This window comes from Crinia signifera, chromosome 2 (assembly GCF_055691185.1).
Source record: "Crinia signifera chromosome 2, ASM5569118v1, whole genome shotgun sequence".
Classification (NCBI taxonomy): Eukaryota; Metazoa; Chordata; class Amphibia; order Anura; family Myobatrachidae; genus Crinia; species Crinia signifera.
Window position 1 is genome coordinate 264,297,143 of NC_139218.1, and position 21,071 is coordinate 264,318,213.

General features: G+C 43.8%; 1 protein-coding gene across 5 annotated transcripts in view; it reads left to right on the forward strand.

Annotated features, from left to right (window-relative positions):
* AFF3 (ALF transcription elongation factor 3) overlaps positions 1-20,845 on the forward strand; it is a 361,456-nt gene extending 340,611 nt beyond the window's left edge. For all 5 annotated transcript variants that reach the window (XM_083168505.1, XM_083168508.1, XM_083168507.1 and 2 more), the window contains 6 exons: positions 6,627-6,763; positions 9,141-9,212; positions 10,861-10,954; positions 14,289-14,332; positions 16,559-16,788; positions 18,971-20,845. In XM_083168505.1, coding sequence (XP_083024631.1) covers positions 6,627-6,763; positions 9,141-9,212; positions 10,861-10,954; positions 14,289-14,332; positions 16,559-16,788; positions 18,971-19,098 — 705 coding nt within the window. In that variant the 3' untranslated portion in view covers positions 19,099-20,845. The remainder of the gene's footprint in view (positions 1-6,626; positions 6,764-9,140; positions 9,213-10,860; positions 10,955-14,288; positions 14,333-16,558; positions 16,789-18,970) is intronic.
* The last annotated feature ends 226 nt before the right edge of the window (positions 20,846-21,071 follow it).

The following is a 21,071-nucleotide window of genomic DNA, read 5'->3' on the forward strand; positions in this document are numbered from 1 at the left end:
TTATGTGTATGAAGTTATCACAAGTGCAATCCATGAAACCTAATTATAAACCCTATTACAAGCATGACTGGCTTTGTTAAATTAAGAAATGCTTGGATCACTCAGTGCTCGTATCCATGATTTCTAAAAATTAAGCAATCTCAGTGTAAGAAGTTTGCTCAAAGCTAGATTTATATTGTGTTCCACTCTTTGAAAGCATAAAATGTGTGTGCTACAGTATATCAGTCACTTAGAGGAATGCTGCCACCTCCTACAAAATCTTGAAAGATAAAACCCATGCTGTCAGCGCAAGCCAATGCTTATACATGTTTACTCTCTGATAATTGTACACCAAGCAGGGCCAGTGTAAACCCCGTTCAAACTGAGCATTAAAATGAGTGATATTGTTCATTGTAGCCCTTCTGAGCGATATCGCCACCCCCATGGGTAAGTGTTTATGCACCCCACTGGGCCCCCATGGCCGCTGACATCAGGGGCTGGGGGGGTCACTTGGAATTTTAGCCTGCTGTCCCTAAACCCCAATAACCACTTTAAGCCCCTCACATACATAGATGTTCAAATCCATAAAATTGTTCTCAAGTCAGAAGGTAGCAGCACCTGATAAGGCAACATACATATTGACATGTCATGGGCACTTTCTTTAACTAATCTTTTTATATGGGCACAGTTTGGATACGTCTTGTACTGGTGCTTTGTTTTTTGCTTATTGGGTTGGCACGTGGCAGGCCGCCCTGCAGTTGCTCGGGATACAGTCTGGATGCAAGCGTTCAATATACCAACGTTAGCATCCCACATGCTGTCAGAAGTTCGGCACCATAACCTCAGACAGGACCAGGTTAGGGTCAGGTTGTGTGTGTGTGTGTGGAGGGGGCAGGGCAGGCGACAGGGGGGGTCAAAGGGGACACCTGTACCGGGCCCCAAGCTTGTGAGGGGCCCCTAAGTTCTGACGGCTGTAAGCATATCTGCGGCAGTGCAGTGCCTAGAAATGGTTTATAAAGGCACTTGTCTGGATTCCTGTAAAGGTACTTACCCAGACACCCCTCCAGTATTAGTAATTATTAATTGTGTATTTTGTAATAATAAAAAATACATTCAATATGCAGTATACTAAAAATATTCTGCTCAAGGGGGCATGGTTAAGCGGGCCCCAGATATATCAGTGTACCGGGCCTCAAGATTTCTGTTGCCGGCCCTGGGAGGGGGGGGGGGATAGGGTTAATCTGCTGCAAGGTAGGTTTAGGGGGTAGGAGGAGGAGGGTTAGTGTGCGTATGGAGCCCCTGTTGGGATTCTCCATATAGGGATGACAGTTTTTTTGACTGCCGGCATCCTGACTGCCAAGGTATCTATTGTATTTATCTGAGTTGCTACACTCATCCAGAATGCCATATTACCACAATACCCTTTTTTAAATAACACAGTTCAATACACTGCCATTCCCAGGATTCAAACCCATAACTTGTTAGGAGACAGGGCTGTCAGGCGGTTCTGAACTTCAGAGGGGAGGGAAGTAACATGTCACACTTGTCAACATGATTTTTTTTTTTTTTCACAAGAAGCTGAATAGGGAATCTACTGCAGTTTTAAATCTGAATGCTAATATATGATTAGAATATGTCCATCAGGCATGGGAGTCAATTCTATTCTATGCGGGTGGTCATTCTATGCGGGTGAGAGTAGTCATGGCAGCGGCTGCACCTTATGGCAGGCAAAATTCACACACAACTTTGCTCCATAGGGCTCCAGACACTTTTGTCAGGCTGATTTCAGGCTTGCACCAGCTTAGCATATGTGATCCTTAGCAATACAAATGCAGGAGGAGGTGCATACTTGCATTTTGGGATGAACATCGTGTCCATCAGTCGCGGTGTTGATCTGAGACTTTAGCATGAGTAATACCCCTTTCACACCAGCTTAAATTCCAGGGTTGAGTCCGGGAACAACCCTGTACTACCGCTGGTGTGAAAGGTACCCGGGACAAATTACCAGGCTAATTTGCCGGCAATCCAACCCTGCTAGGTAGCAGTGTTGTTACCGGGTTCAACCCGGGGACCTGGCTTATGTGAATGGGGTAGGGTATCGAGCGCAAATGACGGGACAGGCGGTAGATGCTGATGCCGCAGCTCTCCGGCGGCTGTGAGGGCACCGGAGAGCTGCGTCATCTTCATCCACCGCCTGTCCCGTCATTTGCGCAGCCGCCTGTGTGGATCCCCGGCCTGCACGGAGGACCAGCAACCAGGGTGAGTATTCTTACCACCTCCTGCCCACCTCCTCCGCCATCCCGCCAACTGCCCGCCTCCTCCCCACCTCCTTACAGCCTCCTTCCCGCCCCCTTCACACACCAGAAAATGCAGGCACTTTTCTGGTGTGAAAGGGCCAACCCGGGAATGTCCCTGCTTGTCCCGGGAATGTAATTCCCGGGTTTGTCCCTGCATTTCTGGTGTGAAAGGGTATAAGTCTGACATTATGTAGGATTCCAGTTGCAGGGAGCCTTGCAAGGCCAAGTAAAACCACATTGCAGATGGATAGAAAAAGGATGAGAAACATCCCATTTTCCAGAACACCGACTGCTTCCACCCCCGTCCATACCTGCAAACGCCTCTGTCAGTCAACCAGGCAGAGGCATTCGCAATACAGCGATACAATTGCAGGACACATGCACAGAACGGGTCCTGCTGCACCTGTGATACAATGAGGCATTGTCCTGTAACCCCTGGGTGTCTCTCCCCATAGAGGAACCTGTGAGCACATGTATTTGTTGTATTACTTGTTAGAATATTTTCAATAATGCAAATAATGTGTTTAATTCATCCTGAAATGTTGTGTTATGTGTGTGGTGAAGCAACCTTCAAATCTCAGAGGAGAAATTTGACACCACCTGTAAATAAGTATTATAAACTCTACTTTGACTGTAAAGATGGTGATCTGGCTCAGACCTGTGCATTATATCTTACAGTAGGTACAAACGGTGCGATTTTGCTTGCGAGGTTACGTTGTCAGGTTATGCGCACAGCCCAAAATCTCTGGTAGTGATAGGCACACCCTCAATGTGATGCAAATGGGTGGATATACTAAATATCACAGAATTTCTAGCATGATGATGAACAATGTGGCCATGTCCCAGCACCAGCATCTCCAGCTCCCTCAACCAGAAAGACAGAGGGAGAGCTCAGCCAATCAGCGGCTGACCTATTCAAATGAATAGTTTTGAAATCTCTTGCCCGTGGCTGGCCTCTCGCTCCATCTGCCAGCGCAGGGGGTGCAGCAGAAGGGTTGTCACTTACAATTACAGACTCAACACAGACTATACTGAATACTGTATAGTGCAGTGGTTCCCAAACTGTGCACCGTGGTTCCGAACTGTGTGTTGTGGTTTCAAACTGTGTTCCGTGGCTCCCTGGGGTGCCATGGAGCCCTTGGGCTGGTGGGCCAGCTTGGTTCAGATCCAGTGATAGAATAAGGTGGGACGGCATAACTCCCAACATCTGTGTCTCGCTAATTGGGACCTGTTTTAAATATAACAGGTCCCGCTTATACTGCATAACGAGGAGAAGCGGGCACCCATATGACCGCAATGTATTATTGCAAGATCTCGTGTGCAGCCCGGACCCAGCAGCAGGGCTAGCATTGTCCCTGCAGTGGGAATAGGACAACGCTAGCCCTGGGCTGGCGAAGCAGCCATGGCAGCTTAAGGGGCGATGTACTGTATGCCCGATGTATGCCTGACAGCCAGTCATACTTTGCCTGAGCCTTAAACGGCTGGGAGGATTGAAGGGGACAGCCGAGCGTTAATTGGCAGGCTTTCCCCAGCGCACATTAGGGCCCTCATCCTGGTTCACTTGCAAAGGCAAATTCCTTCTCAAATGGACAAAACCATGTGCACTGCAGGTGAGGCAGATGTAATGTGCAGAGATAATTTGATTTGGGTGAGTTATTTTGTTTCTGTGCAGGGCAAATACTGACTGCTTTATTATTACACTGCAATATAGATCTCACTTTGCAGTAAAACCCAACAAAAATATAGTTCTCTCTGCACACGTTACATAGCCCCCCCCCCCCCCCCTGCAGTGCACATGGTATTGTGCATTTGAGAAGGAAACTGCTTTTGCATGTGAACCAGAATAAGGGCCCAGGTGCGCTGATCATACATTAAAAAAACGTTATCCCCCCAGGTAACCAGCGTTAAGTGCAGCATATGCACTTAACGCTGGTTAATACATCTACCCCCTAGTCTGTTATGGAGAGCCATATCTGATATAAAACCTAATTTACAGATCAATATGTGCATACCTCCCAACTTTTGCATCCCAGCAGGCGGGAAGATGCACCTGCGCGCTGTAGGCGCGCCAAAATTTTCGGGGGGCGTGGCCTAATTTGGGGTCGTGGCCTATACTCGCGGCTCTTCCCCGAGGCCACGCCCCCATTTTGCCGCTATGGGGGCATGACCCAGAGGCTCTGTGAGCCTCTAGCCATGCCCCCAGCCCCCTGGCTGCGGGAATAGACGCTGTGCGCATGCGCACAGCGTTTATTCCCCGCTGCTTAGCAGCTGACAGGGGGGACTCCCAACAGCCCCCCCACACCGCGGGACACTGCCGCCCGAGGGTGGGACATCGGGACAGGCCCTGACAATCGGGACTGTCCCGATAAAATCGGGACTGTTGGGAGGTATGTATGTGGTGTCAATACTTTTTATACACAGCCACACCATCTGTAGTCAGAACTAATATGCAGCACTGTATCTGTTATTACATGCTAATGTTCTGGCTATATCTGGTATTAAAGCTAGTGTGTGACTCTGTATCTGGGTCAGGCAGCCAACAAGATTAATATACGAGGTGGGAAAAATCAAGATTGGAAGGTTTATGGCCCAGATATGCGCCTACTAATGTCCAGAATTATCTGGAAATAAAGACTTCTCTAACTGCCATTAACTACTGTAGACCAGGTCATTGCAAACTTTTAATAAATCATAACAGCATAAAACAGATTATATGACATTGTGAAGAGGGGCTAAATTAGCATTTTAGTTTTTAATGCTATAAGTTTGCAGTCTTAGTTAGCCTAAGAAAATAATACTATGCTGCCATCTAGAGTCAACACAAATGTACTTAACAAAGTGATAGAAAAACTAATATGAAAGTATACCATTTTTAGCATGAAAGTATACAATTTTTCATATTCATATGGATTCGCAAGTGAATGCAGATTACCGAACCATTTGCAATTCTATCGCAATTTTGCAAAGGGCGGTTACTCTTTCTGTCTGGGCAGCGGCTTACTCCTCACAGTTCACTGAGGATTCTCATGATCAATTCTGAATCAGGACCAATAAATACATTTCCTGACAATAAAAAAATGGCAGGCATCAAATTATTTTATACCCGTTCGTAAATAAATTCAGTTTAGGCTGACTTTTATTTATGAAGAACATGGCTGAGAACAGGGAGGGGGCACTGACATGTGATGTCAGGCACCCGTCCTGTGCAGGCTTCGATCTGCCTGTGTTCCCATGGGGTTGGCCAGCGTTTTTCTGGGCGCACCCACTGTTTTTCTGGGCATGTCCAGGAAACACTGGGCGTTCTCATCCTCCAGCCCCCCTTTTTGCAAATGGCTCTGTGAATTTGATAGCCGCCGAAGGCATTTGCACGATGGCACTGCACATGCCTATATTCACCAATACGCATGTGAAGAGCCGCACCATTGGTCCCGATCGGGGCCGATCCAAGCAGAATCAAGACCTTTGTCTCTCCCATAGATCTTACCTTACAAAACTCTAATCACACCAATGATATTGGGTCTGCATATGGTTTGTCTGTTCCTGAGATCATTTATTGTAGGCTAGATGCTACTCCTATCACTTATTTGATACATGAATAATATGTAGTCATGTGTTAGTTATCAATACTTTGACCATTGCTCATTTATTACACCACTGTCCATCAGGAATATTTATAAGGGTCATCAATTGTAGTGATTATGAGCTAGCCTAAATCTTCAAGAAGAACACTAGGAGCTAGATACGTCTATGAAATATTAAAGATACTTAGGGTTCAGTTGCAAATTCTGAATAGCTTTTGTTATTTCGCTATAAGTGCTTACTGATGAATAGCCGGTAATGTTAAGTGCACCTCTATTTACCACCTCTATTTGCTATGTAAATGTATCTGTTTGGGAAAATGCTAATTCACAAGTTTTATGTTAGCTCTTTACATTTAAGCACTATCCACATTTTTGTAACATAGAACAATAGCCACCCTCCTCAGAATTCACATTAACACAAACGTATTTATTGCCCTGAAAGTGATCGTGTTGTATGTTAATGTGTATTTACTTATTGACATTTAGGGCCACATGTATCAAGCTTTAAAAAGTGATACAATTTAGAGTGTTAAACAGACAGCCAACTAACTGTCATTTTACATGTCAGGTTTGAAAAATTACAGGTAGGAGCTGATTGGCTGGTGGTTTAAAACTCTCCATTTTATCATTATTTGAAGCTTGATACATCTGGCGCTTATTGTTCAAAGATTAAAAAAAAGCATGCAGTACCTGTCTAATCTTACTGCTATACAGCAGCTTCCACAATCTGTGCCTGTAATGTGGTTATATTATTTGCTTTCTTTACAAGATGAACAAATTTGAGAAGGTGCTGAACTACACAGAAGCAGCTCTTTCATTTATTGAGTGTGGAAATGCAATGGAGCACGGACCCATGGAGTCTAAGTCCCCCTATACAATGTATTCGGAGACAGTGGAGCTAATAAGGTAAGTGCTGACTTGGTGAGATAAAGCAATCAGCGTGCCAATATTGGACTGGACTGGTCACATATTTGTGGGGTGAGGGCTGGGAGGAGTTGTGGTACATCTGAAGTCTGCAAAATGACTGGAATGGTGAAATATCACATTAATTATGCAATGCTGTTATACAGTAATTTAATTACATAAGCATGGACATGACGGTTATGCCTCTGTATTTGCTAATAGCTGGAAAGTAATTGGGGATTGTTGCCAGCCCTGTCAATTTGTTACTAGAGGTTAATTGAAAATCTCACGAGGATGGAGATGGAAAGTGACAAGAGTAATGGGAGGTTACAGACCTACGGCATCATTGGAATTGTTATGTACAGTGTTTTACTGCTAATTGTTGGCAGCATTGAAAACTAAATGTGTTAAACTTATGTAAATATCAAATGCTGGTATTAAAAGAAAATACAGATTTCACTACAAACAGTGCAAAAGCTGCATTAGTGCGTGTCTCAAGCTGAAAACTGCTTTATATGCGGAACCAAGAAATAGTTTTCCAGTTCTGACAACTTAACTTTGTTGTCACCTATATGACCTGCTCCAACATCTACATACATTGCTTTTTCGTTCTACATACTGCTGCGCCTTATCATTATATCATCTTGCAGATTTGTTTATTTTTAATCCAATGTGATTCAACACAAGTGTGCATTTAAAAAGGTAGTGGGCACATTTTTTTAGGGTTGTTCTATGTTTCCCTTTCTGCAAAAGAACTTTCATTCATTTCCTAACATCTTTCAGGTCATGGAGACGTGATCGTGTCCCTGTACTTATGAGATGCACTTTGATCCTCCCATTGAGACTGTATATGAGTGCATTCGCAAAAACACGAGTGGTATTCAATTGTGATGTCACGCCGGATCTCCCATCTAAGTGTCGGGAGATCGTGGGGCAATTTTCAATTGATCTATTTTCTTGCATATATCTTCCTCATTATGGTCAGTTTTAGAATAGCATTCGCGCAATTTAGATTGCTGTCCCCAGGAATAACGAGCTGAAATGCTTTTGAAAAACAGTTGAATACTGCCCAATAACTTTTAAACACAACAAAAAAGTGACACATCAAATAAAAACATACCCAGTGTCCCCTTACATGATTAATTTAAGGCACGGTTTTTAATTTAAGATGAATTTCAGATGAGTTCCCAAACTTATTCTCCAAATCCCCCCAACAGTCTAAGTTTTAAGAATATCCATACTTATATACATGTGACTTAATTAGCATCAGTCATTTTTCTTTAACCTTTTGTTTTCAAACATGGATATCCTTAAAATCTAGACTTGTGAGCTGCAAGATTCAAGAATATATGAAGATAACGCCAACTGCAGGACACCTGTATTTTAAAAGAAAATTAGAAACTTATTCATCATTTCGGAGGGTGTTCCTATAGTGGTACTAGGATGGGGCACTACTCCTTACTCCCATCTCAGACTCTGGAGCAACTTCTAACTGTGAAATCAATTTGATGTTGCATTCGGGGGAACAAGCCGGTATGCTTGTGCAAATATTAAAACTTTAGGATTCACAGTTTTTGAGATATGTATCTTGTGAGGAGAGCAGTGATGTCTTGTCATTTCAAAATCCATCCAATCCATATTTGACCGGTTGTCTGATAACTCTACCTAAGGAAAATACACTAATGAGCTGGGACAAACTGAGCTGCAACTATGCAAACAAATACATGTATATAAACACTACTGAGCAAGGATTGGGAATGTATCTGTGCTGTGCTTCACCCCCATTGCATTGGCTGCGTCATTCCACTGCTGAACAAAACTACAAAAGACCAAGGGCCTTATGCTGGTTCACTTTCAGAGGCAAATTCCTGCTCAAATGGATAAAACCATGTGCACTGCAGGTGGGGCAGATATAACTTATGCAGATAGAATTAGATTTGGGTGGAGTTTTTCTTCAAACTGATATATATATATATATATATCCAGGCAGGCGGCCGGCACATCCACGGCTCCAAGGCTAGAAGTAATGCACTGGGTGCCTTCACCATGAATAATGTAGCATAGCAAGGAAGTGCGGCACTCGCAGTATAATGAAGTACACAGGAACACAGTACACCTTCTGTTCCTGTGTACTTCATTATACTGCGAGTGCCGCACTTCCTTGCTATGATATATATATATATATATATATATATATGCACATGCATACAATATGCCAGCTATAATATTGACTGCCTGGAATTAACAGTGAATGTAAAATTCTGTCCTTTTGATGAGATTAAATGTATTAAGCGGGCTTCTATTTCATTATATAGTTGAGAAGTTTATATCTGATCTCGGTACATTTACATGTATACATACAAGTTTGTATCTTTTATAGGTATGCCCTGAGGTTAAAATCACATTCTGGTCATAATGCCTCAGCTCTGGACAAGAAAATTACAACATTATGGTTAGTAGTCTTGTTATAACTTCTCTAATGCAAAATATTCCATTGTAATATACACACTTTATTTCTTGTAATTATATTATCATTCGACATAAGTCCAGACTCCCACATTATATAATACTAGCTTTGCGTTGTCAGCTTAAAGGGGAATGGCAAACATTAGAACGTAACCAGAGTGGTCGCACACATCTCTATCAGCACAAACTGCATCAGCAATGAGAAATGTTAGCTATTATTGGGCCAGATGTATCAAGTTTCAAAAAGTGATAAAGTGTAGAGTGATAAACAGCCAGCCAATCATCTCCTAAGTGCCATGTTACAGGCTGGGTTTGAAAAATGACAGGTAGGAGCTGATTGGCTGGTGGTTTATCACTCTATATTTGATCGATTTTGAAGCGTGATACATCTGGCCCATTAGTACTTGGGTCAGTAATCTCATCATTGCATTAGTAGCTATTAGACATTCTGGTCAGGTATGGGGTGGGAATGGCTTGTTCATGTTCTAGAGTTGACAGTTCACTTATAGTATACATGATCAGTCTCCCTGCTGAGATGGCACAAGAACAGAATAAGTAGTCCCTGGGTAACAGAAGTGTGTTCGGAACATTCCACCCAATAAATTGCATGAGACCAGTGGCATAGCTACATATGTGGCAGACCCCATGGCGGCTTGGGGGAGCGCCGCCAGCGGGGTCTGTGGTGGGCAGCGCTGGCTGAACTGACAGACGACCCAGGCCTGGGTCGCTTGTCAGCTAAGCCAGCGGCACCCATAGTTCATCACCTCGCCCCTTCTTGAGGGGAGCGGGGGTGCCAGATTTGTTATTTATTTTTGGCAGGGAGGAGAAAAATTTCTAGCTACATGGATAGAATGGTGTAAAGTCACGCCATGTAATTGCGATAAACTTTTGAATACTAGAGTCCATGAGAGAGCAGGTCACTATATTATTACAGCAGTAATGGCAGCAGCAATTGCTCAGAGAAATCGCTGAATCGCACAACCTTGAATACTGTATTTTTATAAAAAGAAATAGTTCATTATAAAGTTGTTTCGCATCTTGCTATCGTGCTCTCTTTTTCTGTAACTTTTTATTTGTCTCCTCTATTAAACCATATATTTTGCCATTGGCTTTTGTGCAAGTGACAAAATGGAGAAGCAATCAACCGCTATTCAGATTGTTAACATAAAAACTATAAACTGCAAGGGAAGCAAAGTCTCTAATACATACCAACATGTATGAATTCTAAGTGTATATAAAAGAAGAGGGTGCAGTCACTTCCTTCTCAAGGAAACATATGTTCCAACTGTCCCTGATAATCCGGACAGCAGGACATGCCCCTAAAATCGCTACAGTTGGGAGGTATAATATTGTGGGTTTATGTTCAGTTACAATGTGTCCTTAATGCCCACAATTTGTACCATTACTTCAACTCTGCATCTCATGCCCTTCATCTGAAAAGGACAGGAGCATAAAAGTAAATTGTATTTTACTGTCTGCCTTTAGCTTTTATTGCTATTCTACTGACTAACACATAAATCATTTTTACTGCTTATTTGACCTCGTCCGTCACATTTTTCTAAACAGAAGAGCTGTGCGTTGTGATATAAATTATGGATTTTAATGGCATATTTATACAATTTCTCTTGTCATAGTTACCGCTGTCTGGCTCTTCTTTACTGGAGAATGTTTCGCCTAAAAAGAGATCATGCAGTGAAGTATTCTAAAGCTCTGATTGATTACTTTAAGGTATACATTTATTTAAAATGTAATACTGTGTGAGCCTTTTCTAGTCAATAACCCTTTGAGTGCCAAGTGAATATGTCAAAATAGGTGTGAAAAGTGCCAAGCAAACATTTTTATTCATCATAATGTATGTAATGTTTACCTTATATAGGAAAATAAATTTAAAAAATGTATTTGAATTTATATAACAAATGTGAGCAGTGCTGGCATTTTTAGCAGATATTTTGCACATCTCTGACAAAGGGTTAAAGTTTCCCTGATATAAAACAATGTATGTAGGTTCTTGTTTAAATACTGAGTTCATAACTTGTGAAATGCAGGCTTCATATTCACTGATATTTTTCTCATTTACCTATTTTTTTTTTTTAATAATGGAAATCTGTGCATAATGCCGATATGGGAAAAATATCTCCAACATAATTTACTCTACTCCAATACTAAAATAAAAGGAAGGAATTACAGGGTTTTGTGTCTTTAATGTCTCTTAAGCTGGGTACAAGCTATGCGATTTTTGCCAACAATATGCATGATAACGATATCATTAACAATATTATTGTGCAGATCATCTAGTAGTGTGTGCCAACTATATCATTAGCTATGTGCACTCCTGCGGGTCGATAACAATCGTCCCGTCATCTAAACATGCAGTCAAATCGGACTACATGCACTATATCATTAAGTGTTTTAGCGCTATATTGGTAACGATATCGGTGGATCATATTGGGCAGTATTCGATGCTCTCGATTTCGGCAAATCGGGCTGTTTTCACTCCTTGCGGTGAATCTTTGGTACTTGTGTATTTTGGCGGCGCCCATCGCATCGCATACCATAACACATACGATGGTATGCGATGCGACGCGATATCGTACGATAGTGCACGATGGCATACAATTTTGAAATTGTATGCCATTGTACATGGCATACGATGCCATACGATGCGATGAGATGCAATTAAACATTGTATAAGCACCCTAATGGGTGCTTATACAATGTTAAGCACCCAAATGGGTGCTTACAATGTTAAATGCACCCCCACGCCACCCCCCACTATAAACGTGAACCCAAAGTGTGGCGAGCCCGCGAGGGGCGGCGGTACGCGTCCTACGACCTTTTCATACCCCCACTATCCACGTCGGCGTGGAGTTGAGAATAGAATAGTGTGGCGAGCGGACGCGGATACCTTCACAGCTAAACGCGTCCCCTCGCGGGCTTCACAGGTGTCCGCGTCGCCACGGACACCTGTGAAGCCCGCGAGGGGACGCGTATAACTGTGAAGGTATCCGCGTCCGCTCGCCACGCTTCGGGCTCGGTGGCTCGCTGCGCTCGCCACACTATTCTATTCTCAACTCCACGCCGACGTGGATAGTGGGGGTATGAAAAGGTCGTAGGACGCGTACCGCCGCCCCTCGCGGGCTCGCTGCGCTCGCCACGCTTCGGGTTCACGTTTTTAGTAGGGGGTGGCGTGGGGGTGCATTTAACATTGTAAGCACCCATTTGGGTGCTCAAAAGCACCCTTTAGGGTGCTTATACGATTTTTGGTCGTATAGGGGGTCAAAATCGCGTCGCATCGCATCGCATGCCATCGGGTGCATGGCATGCGATGCGATGCGATGCGATCTGTTCGTCGTACAACGGACATCGGGGGCGCCGCCAAAATACACAAGTACCGAATCTTTTTCACTGAAAGTGTGATTTACCCTATTCAATGTTCACTGTTCACCGAAAGCAAACAGTGAATGCCGGCCAGTTCTCCGTTTCATGCTCGCTGCAATTCGCTGGTGTGTTTCAATGTGGCAGCATGTTTACCAAGCTGAAGGCTACTGTCATTACTCTTCATTGTGGACAAGTGAAACCAAATTGAGAAGACTGTCCTTGTTTCCAGTCCCTCATCCTAGCATCTACAAAGATGGTGTACATCTTGTTTGAAAGAGGGGAGTTCCATCCACTACAGAAAAATAAAGGAGTGCTGGGATGGGAAAATCTGCCCCAATTTGGCTTCTAATAATTAAGGGAGATGCAGATTTGAAAGTGGGGAGTCTCCTCTATCAAATAATGTCACCCCCATGGAGATAATGGGGCAGATGTACTAAGCTTTGGAAAGTGATAAAGTGGAGAGAGATAACCTACCAACCATCGGCTCTTGTGATTTTTTAAAAGATTGGCTGGTACTTTATCTCCCTCTCTCCACCATACATTATCATGTGCAGACACACAGATCACAAGATTTCCATGTATGCTCAGCTAAGTAAAGCAATGTGTGATGGGGGGGTCTCCTAACTGCTGCCCGCAGGTGGGAAGAGGGACAGTCACAATAAATTGTGACTTTAATGCAAAATTGGGGACATTTGGGAGCTATGCTAATGGCTATGTGTGACTGTAAGTATAGAGGAGCATTTAATCCATACACATCCTTGTGTACCTGCCAACAGGGGAGATTATCTGGCAGTATAGGGGTGTGCGCGGCTTAGACAATACGCATGTGTAAAAGTGGTGAGGTCTTGGATGGAATATGTATTAACTGTATGAATGACACTCAAGGTGCTGCTTACAATAATATCATTAGGCTGAACATGCCGCTCATCTTTTTCTTATGCCTATACACATATATAAACCCCCACAAATTAGACTGTGTCACACAGGGCATGATGAATCATCCCTTAAAAATGCAATCAGGCTATTTTTGGAGGTTTGCTGCATCCTCCATATGCATAAAAGTCGTCTGCAGTGGATATCGATGTTGCCCACTGGCACTGGATTCCCTATAGAATACTGCAATGTGTGATGTGCTCGTTTGCATCAAGCTCCGGAAAGAGAAACTTTACAACCTTGTTTGCATTAGGCAACAGATGGCATTGCCTATAAAAATCTATGGACTTCTTTATCCAGAGAGAGCTCTGTGGTGCACAGGTTGATGGTCATAAACCCTGATGCACACAGCGATTTAAGCAGTCAATAAAAGCAACTGCCTTTCAAAGCCCATTATTATATTTAAAAAATAACGGAGGACATCTAATGGTGCTGTCAACAAATAAGGTATTTGTTGACAGCACCATTGGATGTCCTTCATTATTTTTTAGAGTTATTTTATTTGATTAAAATGCCTAAAATCTGGTATAGCTAAAAACTGGTAGTACTAATAAGTCAGATTTGTGTCCAATAGAAACTCACTGATCCACAGCTAGGTGCAAACAGATTGCATACCATATTCTGCTTATAGACTTATTTCCATATTTATTGGTCTTATTTACTTTTTGATCATTTTTTTCTTTAATATACCATTATATTACATAGTCAATCTATAGTATCATGTAACACTGTGTAACTTTCTCCTTTCCAGAATTCCTCTAAAACACCCCGAGTACCATCACCCTGGAATGGAAAGTAAGTAGCTGTAGCCTGAAAAGTGTCACTGCAGTGGCAAATAACTTTGAAGCAAAGTTATATATTAGGAACACTGTCAGTTCTGCCATGTCCTTTTTGTAGTGTGGAGCCCAGAATTGCACTCCAAATTCGAGATGCGGTCTAACCAGTGCGTGGCATGATTACATTTTCGTTCCTAGTCTCCATACCCCTTTTTTATACATGCTAGTATTCTATTGGCAGTCCTGGCTGCTCCATGACACTGTATACTACACCCCAATTTGTTATCAATTTGGACTCCTAGGTCCTTTTCCAATTCTGATTTCCCTAATTCTACCCCATTAAGGTTATAATTTGCCCCCATGTTATGCCTTCCAAGATGCATAAGCTTACATTGATCTATATTGAACCTCATTTTACATTTGTCTGCCCATTTATCTAATTTATGTAAATCCATCTGTAGCATGGATACATCCTCAACCATTCTAATTACCCTACACAGTTTTGTGTCATCCGCAAAGATGAATACTCTGCTTAGTATTCCATCCTCCATGTTGTTATTGAATATGTGAAACAGTAGAGGCCCTAACACTGAGCACTGTGGTACCCCACTGGTATTCAGCTTAAGAGAATGCTCCATTTGCAACCTGTTCTTCATCCTGCAGCTAGTTTCTTACTCAGCTACACATTTTAACCCCTAGTCCCATTTCCTCCATTTTATCAGTCTCCTATGAGGCACAGTATCAAATGCCTTTTCAAAATCCAGGTACTGTACACCACGTCTACAGCATTGCCAATATCCAAATTTGCACTTAATTCTTCATAAAAACTTATTAGGTTAGTTTGGCACAAGTGATTTTTTACAAACCCATGCTGGTTGCCACTGATTCTTTTATTCGTCTCTAGGTGTTCCTGGATACCATCCCTTAAAATTGCCTAAAATAATTTCCCCACAATTTACATTAAGCCCACTGGTCTAAAGCTCGCTGGGTCATCCCTCTTACCTTTTTTAAATATCGGTACAACGTCCGCAATTTTCCAGTCCTTAGGTATTATACTAAAAGAAAAAGGATTTTAAAAATATATAATGCAGAGTCTTTGCTAGCTCCTCCACGGGTTGGCCAACCCTGTTTTTACTTAATAAAAGGGTGAAACTAAAGTGGTAGGAAGTGATGATTACTCTTTTGCAGATTGCACTTACCTGCACACCTACTGTAGCTGCACTTCTAATTTGTGGTAGCGGTACTCTTTACCTAGAAGGGCGCCCATCGCGGGCATCGCATGTACTAAAAAATCGCATGCGATGCGACCGACGCGATGACCGCGATTTCCCATAGGGAACAATGTTAAATGTCCCAATTGACCCGATTTTCCATAGGGAACAATGTTAAATGGCCCACAGAGGCCAAATAGGCACCCTGAAGTGTGGAATGGCCCCCCCAATTGTTAACGCCACCCCACGATCAACGTCAACCCGAAGCGTGGCGAGCGCAGCGGTACGCGTCCTCCGACCTTTTCATACCCCCACTATCCACGTCGGCGTGGAGTTGAGAATAGAAAGTGTGGCGAGCGCAGCGAGCCACCGAGCCCGAAGCGTGGCGAGCGCAGCGCGCCCCGCGAGGGGACGCGGACACCTTCACAGGTATACGCGTCCCCTCGCGGGCTTCACAGGTGTCCGCGTCCCCTCGCCGACTTGGATAGTGGGGGTATGAAAAGGTCGTAGGACGCGTACCGCCGCCCCTCGCGGGCTCGCTGCGCTCGCCACGCTTCGGGTTGACGTTGATCGTGGGGTGGCGTTAACAATTGGGACGGACATTTCACACTTCAGGGTGCCTATTTGCCCTCTGTGGGCCATTTAACATTGTTCCCTATGGAAAATCGGGTCAATTGGGACATTTAACATTGTTCCCTATGGGAAATCGTGGTCATCGCGTCGGTCGCATCGCATGCGATTTTTTGGTTGCATGCGATGCGACCGACGTGATTTTTTTTTTCTTACGATGCCCACGATCAAAATCGTGGGCCCCCTTCTAGGTAAAGAGTACCGTGGTAGCTTCTCCAGATACAAAGTAGTCATGTACCATGGGGTCTGCTGTGCAGTCCCTATAGACACTTTAGGGCGAAAACAAGGAATTAGTACTTTGTAAATGTATCTACCGTGTGGGAATGTTTTATTGTCATTTGAAACTAGAGATCTCCAGTTATTTATACAACATATTTCTATTGTTTATTATATTATTTTTTCAGAACCACAGGCACGTCATCACCCATGTCTCCCTGTCTTTCTCACTTGAGTTCTGTTGGCTCTCAAGGAAGCACCTCTAGTTCTAGTAGTGCCGGCAGCATGAGTAATTCTATTATCAGCATTCCCCAGCGCATCCATCAGATGGCAGCCAACCACGTCAGTATTACTAACAGTATCCTGCACAGCTATGACTACTGGGAAATCGCGGATAATCTTGCCAAAGACAACACAGGTCAGTTATTTCAATAATATGCTGCTATGTTCAGGGACATATTAAGCATTGGGGGGACCTGGGGCACTTAAGACGGGGAGGGAAGGGAGTGTAAATTAGATGTGCATACTCCCAACAGGACACGTTCTAAGGGATAAAATGCTCTCTATCTGGAATTCTCTCTAAATAATTGATTAGCACAGGGGTGGGCAATAAGCGGCCCTCCAGCTGTTGATGAACTACACATCCCATTATGCATTGCCTTAGTTTTGCTATTTGGACATGCTTAGACTGATGCAAGGATGCTGGGATGTGTAGTTCATCAACAGCTTGTGGGCTGATTATTGCCTCTGGATTAGCATATTGTTTGTTGATCTATTTAATTGATAAGGAAGGTATTTCAACATAGGTGAGAGTAATCATAAATTAATAGGGGAGTCCCGATTCATTGTGTCACTCCTGGAATGGATCATGTTAGGAGACATGGATTGTGTATATTAAATTTAAACCAATGGTGTATCGTAAAGCTTAATAATGTCTGGGTTGTGTTTATACCTCCATCTAAATAAGAGACACTTATTTTATAAAGTTTTCTTGTAGTGGAACAAAGACAGCTTAAAAAAAACCTAAATATACCCTTACAAAAACAAAATGTACAATTTATCTGGTCATATGCAAGAATAGCAGCAGCTCTGTACTACGAACACACTGGGTCAAGACAAGGTTGGAGTATTTGTTGATCAGCGCTGATCTGCAAACTGAACACTGAACAGATGCCATGCACATGCGACCAGCATCTAACAGTGCAGGGCCAGAAGATGCTCATGCAGCCCTAGGGACTCGGGCCCTTATTTTGATCTGAGCGGTACGGCCCGCGTGCGGCCGTACCGCCGATGTTTACACTCTGCACATGCGCAGAGGTCACTCTGCGCATGTGCAGGGGAATTCGCAGAGTAAAAAATGTAGACGCCGCAAAGGGGGCGTATAGGGGTGTGAGGGGCTTAATAGCCTCATTACCCTATGTATACGCCCAGCGTTTCATGGGCGTTCCCATGCAAACGCGGGGCGTATGCATGGTAATGAGGCTATGACGCCAGTGATGGGGGCGGAAAGCTGACATCGCCGGATGTCAGCTGCCCGCCCCAATACAAGCTTTCACACGGACGATTGTCCGTGTGCTCTAAGCTTGCGTGAGCGGGGGGAGCGTGCGGCCCTGCCTTCGATGGTCATCGACCATCGAATGCAGGGGGCAGCTCCCAACTAGGTGGAGGCGTACGCCCCGCCATTTTCATGCGGATCGGCAGCCGTCCGTGTACGGACGTCCGTGCCGATCCGTCTTGTAGGCGGGGATTCGTCTGGTGCGGTCGGAGCCGCATATGCGGCTCGACCGCACCAACCAGAATAAGGGCCACGGTGGGGAAATGTGTGCCGAGATTAGCTCCATAAGAGTGGGCTTTCCCCACCGAGTCTCTAGGGCTGAAGGAGCATCTAGGTAGCATAATTACTGTACAACATGGTGGCGGGCCGAGACTATCAGCAAAGAGGGAGCCCACCACCACCCAGCAGCATGTACATCAAATACACTTTTTTAAATTTAAATAGTTTTGTGAACATCGGGACAAACGCTGAGCATAACCCTGAACGCCATCGGCATATACCAGCCGTTTAATTACATAAGGCTTTGGGGTTCCTGCATCAGGTGTGAATGAGATGACAGGCTTGCGGTACAGTATCCCTAATGCCATGCACAGCACCTGGGGTAAGGATCACGGCAAGCAACAACTATTTAAAAAATATATATTTCAGTTTGTTGTTTTATATTAAAATGTGTCTATACTGTATGTAGGTTTTGCTTCCACTTTACTTGCACAGAATTTGGGGGCGAAAAAACGCCCGGTCAGTTTCTCACAGAGGGCCAGATGTACTAAGCTTGAAAAGTGATAAAATGGAGAGTGATAAAGTACCAGCCAATCAGCTCCTAGTACTGCATCCATGGGAACGCTGAAGCCTCTGAGAACCTCAAAAGAAATTGGCATGGTACATTTTTGGCACTTGATGCAGGAGCTGTGTTAGTGTATCTAGAAAAAAAATATACATTTTCCTTGTAGCATGCTAAATTGACTGTCAAGACAATATGTGTGTACAAATATACATGTAAAATAACATCATTTCTTTATATGTATATATCTTTTTTTTTCAACAGAGTTCTTTAATGAGCTTGATGCATTAATGGGACCAATCACGTTTCACAGTTCAATGGAGCACTTGGTCCAGTACACCCGACAAGGACTCTCCAGGATACGCCGACATAGCTCACACCATGTATTGTAGCGTCTCTTGGTCCACTGATCGGCTGTTCCCAGGCACTAAGCTCAGTAATCACTCTGTGTCACTCGATGAACTTATTTTAAAGTCTGTAAATCTTTCTTCAGCATTGGACAAGTAATTGTACTCCTCCCTATCAGTATACCCAGGTGATGTTATACTTTGAAGCGCAGAAACAGTTTAGGTCACTCTTGTACTCGAAGGGCGGTATTCAACGGTATTCAATTTTTTTACAGCCGCTCCCTGTATTCTATGTTCCGGGGAAATCCTTGCCGTCAGAGGACGGGGAGGTTCGCCGCAAATGCAGCGAGCCTCACCGAGTTAATGGCCACACTCGCTGTTTCCACCTCGCTGAAAGGAAACAGCGAGCTGGAAATGGCAAGTGAAGTTGGGTCAGCTGAATACTGACCCGCGAGCTATCGCCGTCATAGCTTGCCATTTGGCTTTGAATATACCCCAATATCTATTACAGTACATGATAGGCTCCCCAGATATGAAAATAAACCTGGCTTATTAGCTAAAAAGAAGCATAGCTATATGCACCCATAGGCAGGGATGTACGCACTTCATGATACCACTGCATGCTATTTGCTACTAGTCCTCATAATCATCAGAGCGCGTGCAGCTGCTAAGTGCTTACCTAGCGCTCTACGTTCTAGTCACACATCTACTGTCATACATGTAGATACAATGGAAATACGTTCTGACTAAGCAGTGCCCAAGCTCATCTTCTGTCTAGTGTGAATGAACAAAGAGTCCTCCCTGCAGATGGCTGCACGTATGGTTCTGCATCAGCCCACTATATGTCAACACATTTATTTGTTTTCTGAATAGTTTGTGGCAAACTCAATGCAGCAATTACAGTATGTGCCAGCGCTGGGTATAGGCTGTGTCATGCTGATTGAGCAATGCATTTTTATCAGCATCTATTTACAATACCAGTATGCTGTTTTACTAATCAACGACTAATTATTAGGCACCAGTTATAAAAATGATTATTAACCATCATACTTGTCGATACCTGTATCAGTGTATGTGTGAAAGTAATCCTACCTATACACATGCAGACCCTCCTATTCAACCTGTGCGGCAAACCAAGAGATCTGAGCCTAGGCAACCTGTACATGTGAGTTGTCCTGAACAGCTACTGCAGATCACAGAACATGGCTGCACACGTGCAAATTGCAGTTATTGTCCTACTGGATTATCTGAAAAATGTTGGCTTTCTGGTCATTTTCAGCATGTAATACTCATCTGGGCAGCTTCTTGCTTTATGTTTTTGCACAAAAAAAATAAATTATACTGTAGTAATGAATACCTAAATTATAATGGAAATTTGGCAGCACAGACAGTGTAATGGTTAGCATTACTGCCTCACAGCACTGAGGTCATGGGTTCCATTCCCACCATGGCTGTGTGTATATTGTCCCAGTACTTGTGTGAGTTTCCTCCCACAATCACAAAAATATACTGGTAGGCTAATTGGCTCCTAACAAAATTAACTGTAGAATGAATCTGTGCATGTACATGTGGTAGGGAATAGGCAAATTTATCAAATACACCACATAAGCCGCAAAGCTACTACATGAGTCACAGCTAATTGAATCACCCTCTATAATGCAATAAGCAGGGCCGGTGCAAGGCATCCAGATGCCCTAGGCAAAGCTGCCCCTGCACCCCCCCCCCCCAATGCCATACAATGCGATGCGACGCGATTAAACATTGTATAAGCACCCTAATGGGTGCTTACAATGTTAAATGCACCCCCACGCCACCCCCCCACTATAAACGTGAACCCGAAGCGTGGCGAGCGCAGCGGTGCGCGTCCTCTGACCTTTTCATACCCCCACTATCCACGTCGGCGTGGAGTTGAGAATAGAAAGTGTGGCGAGCCCGAAGCGTGGCGATGCGGACACCTGTGAAGCCCGCGAGGGGAATCCGATACCTGTGAAGGTATCCGCGTGCGCTCGCCACGCTTC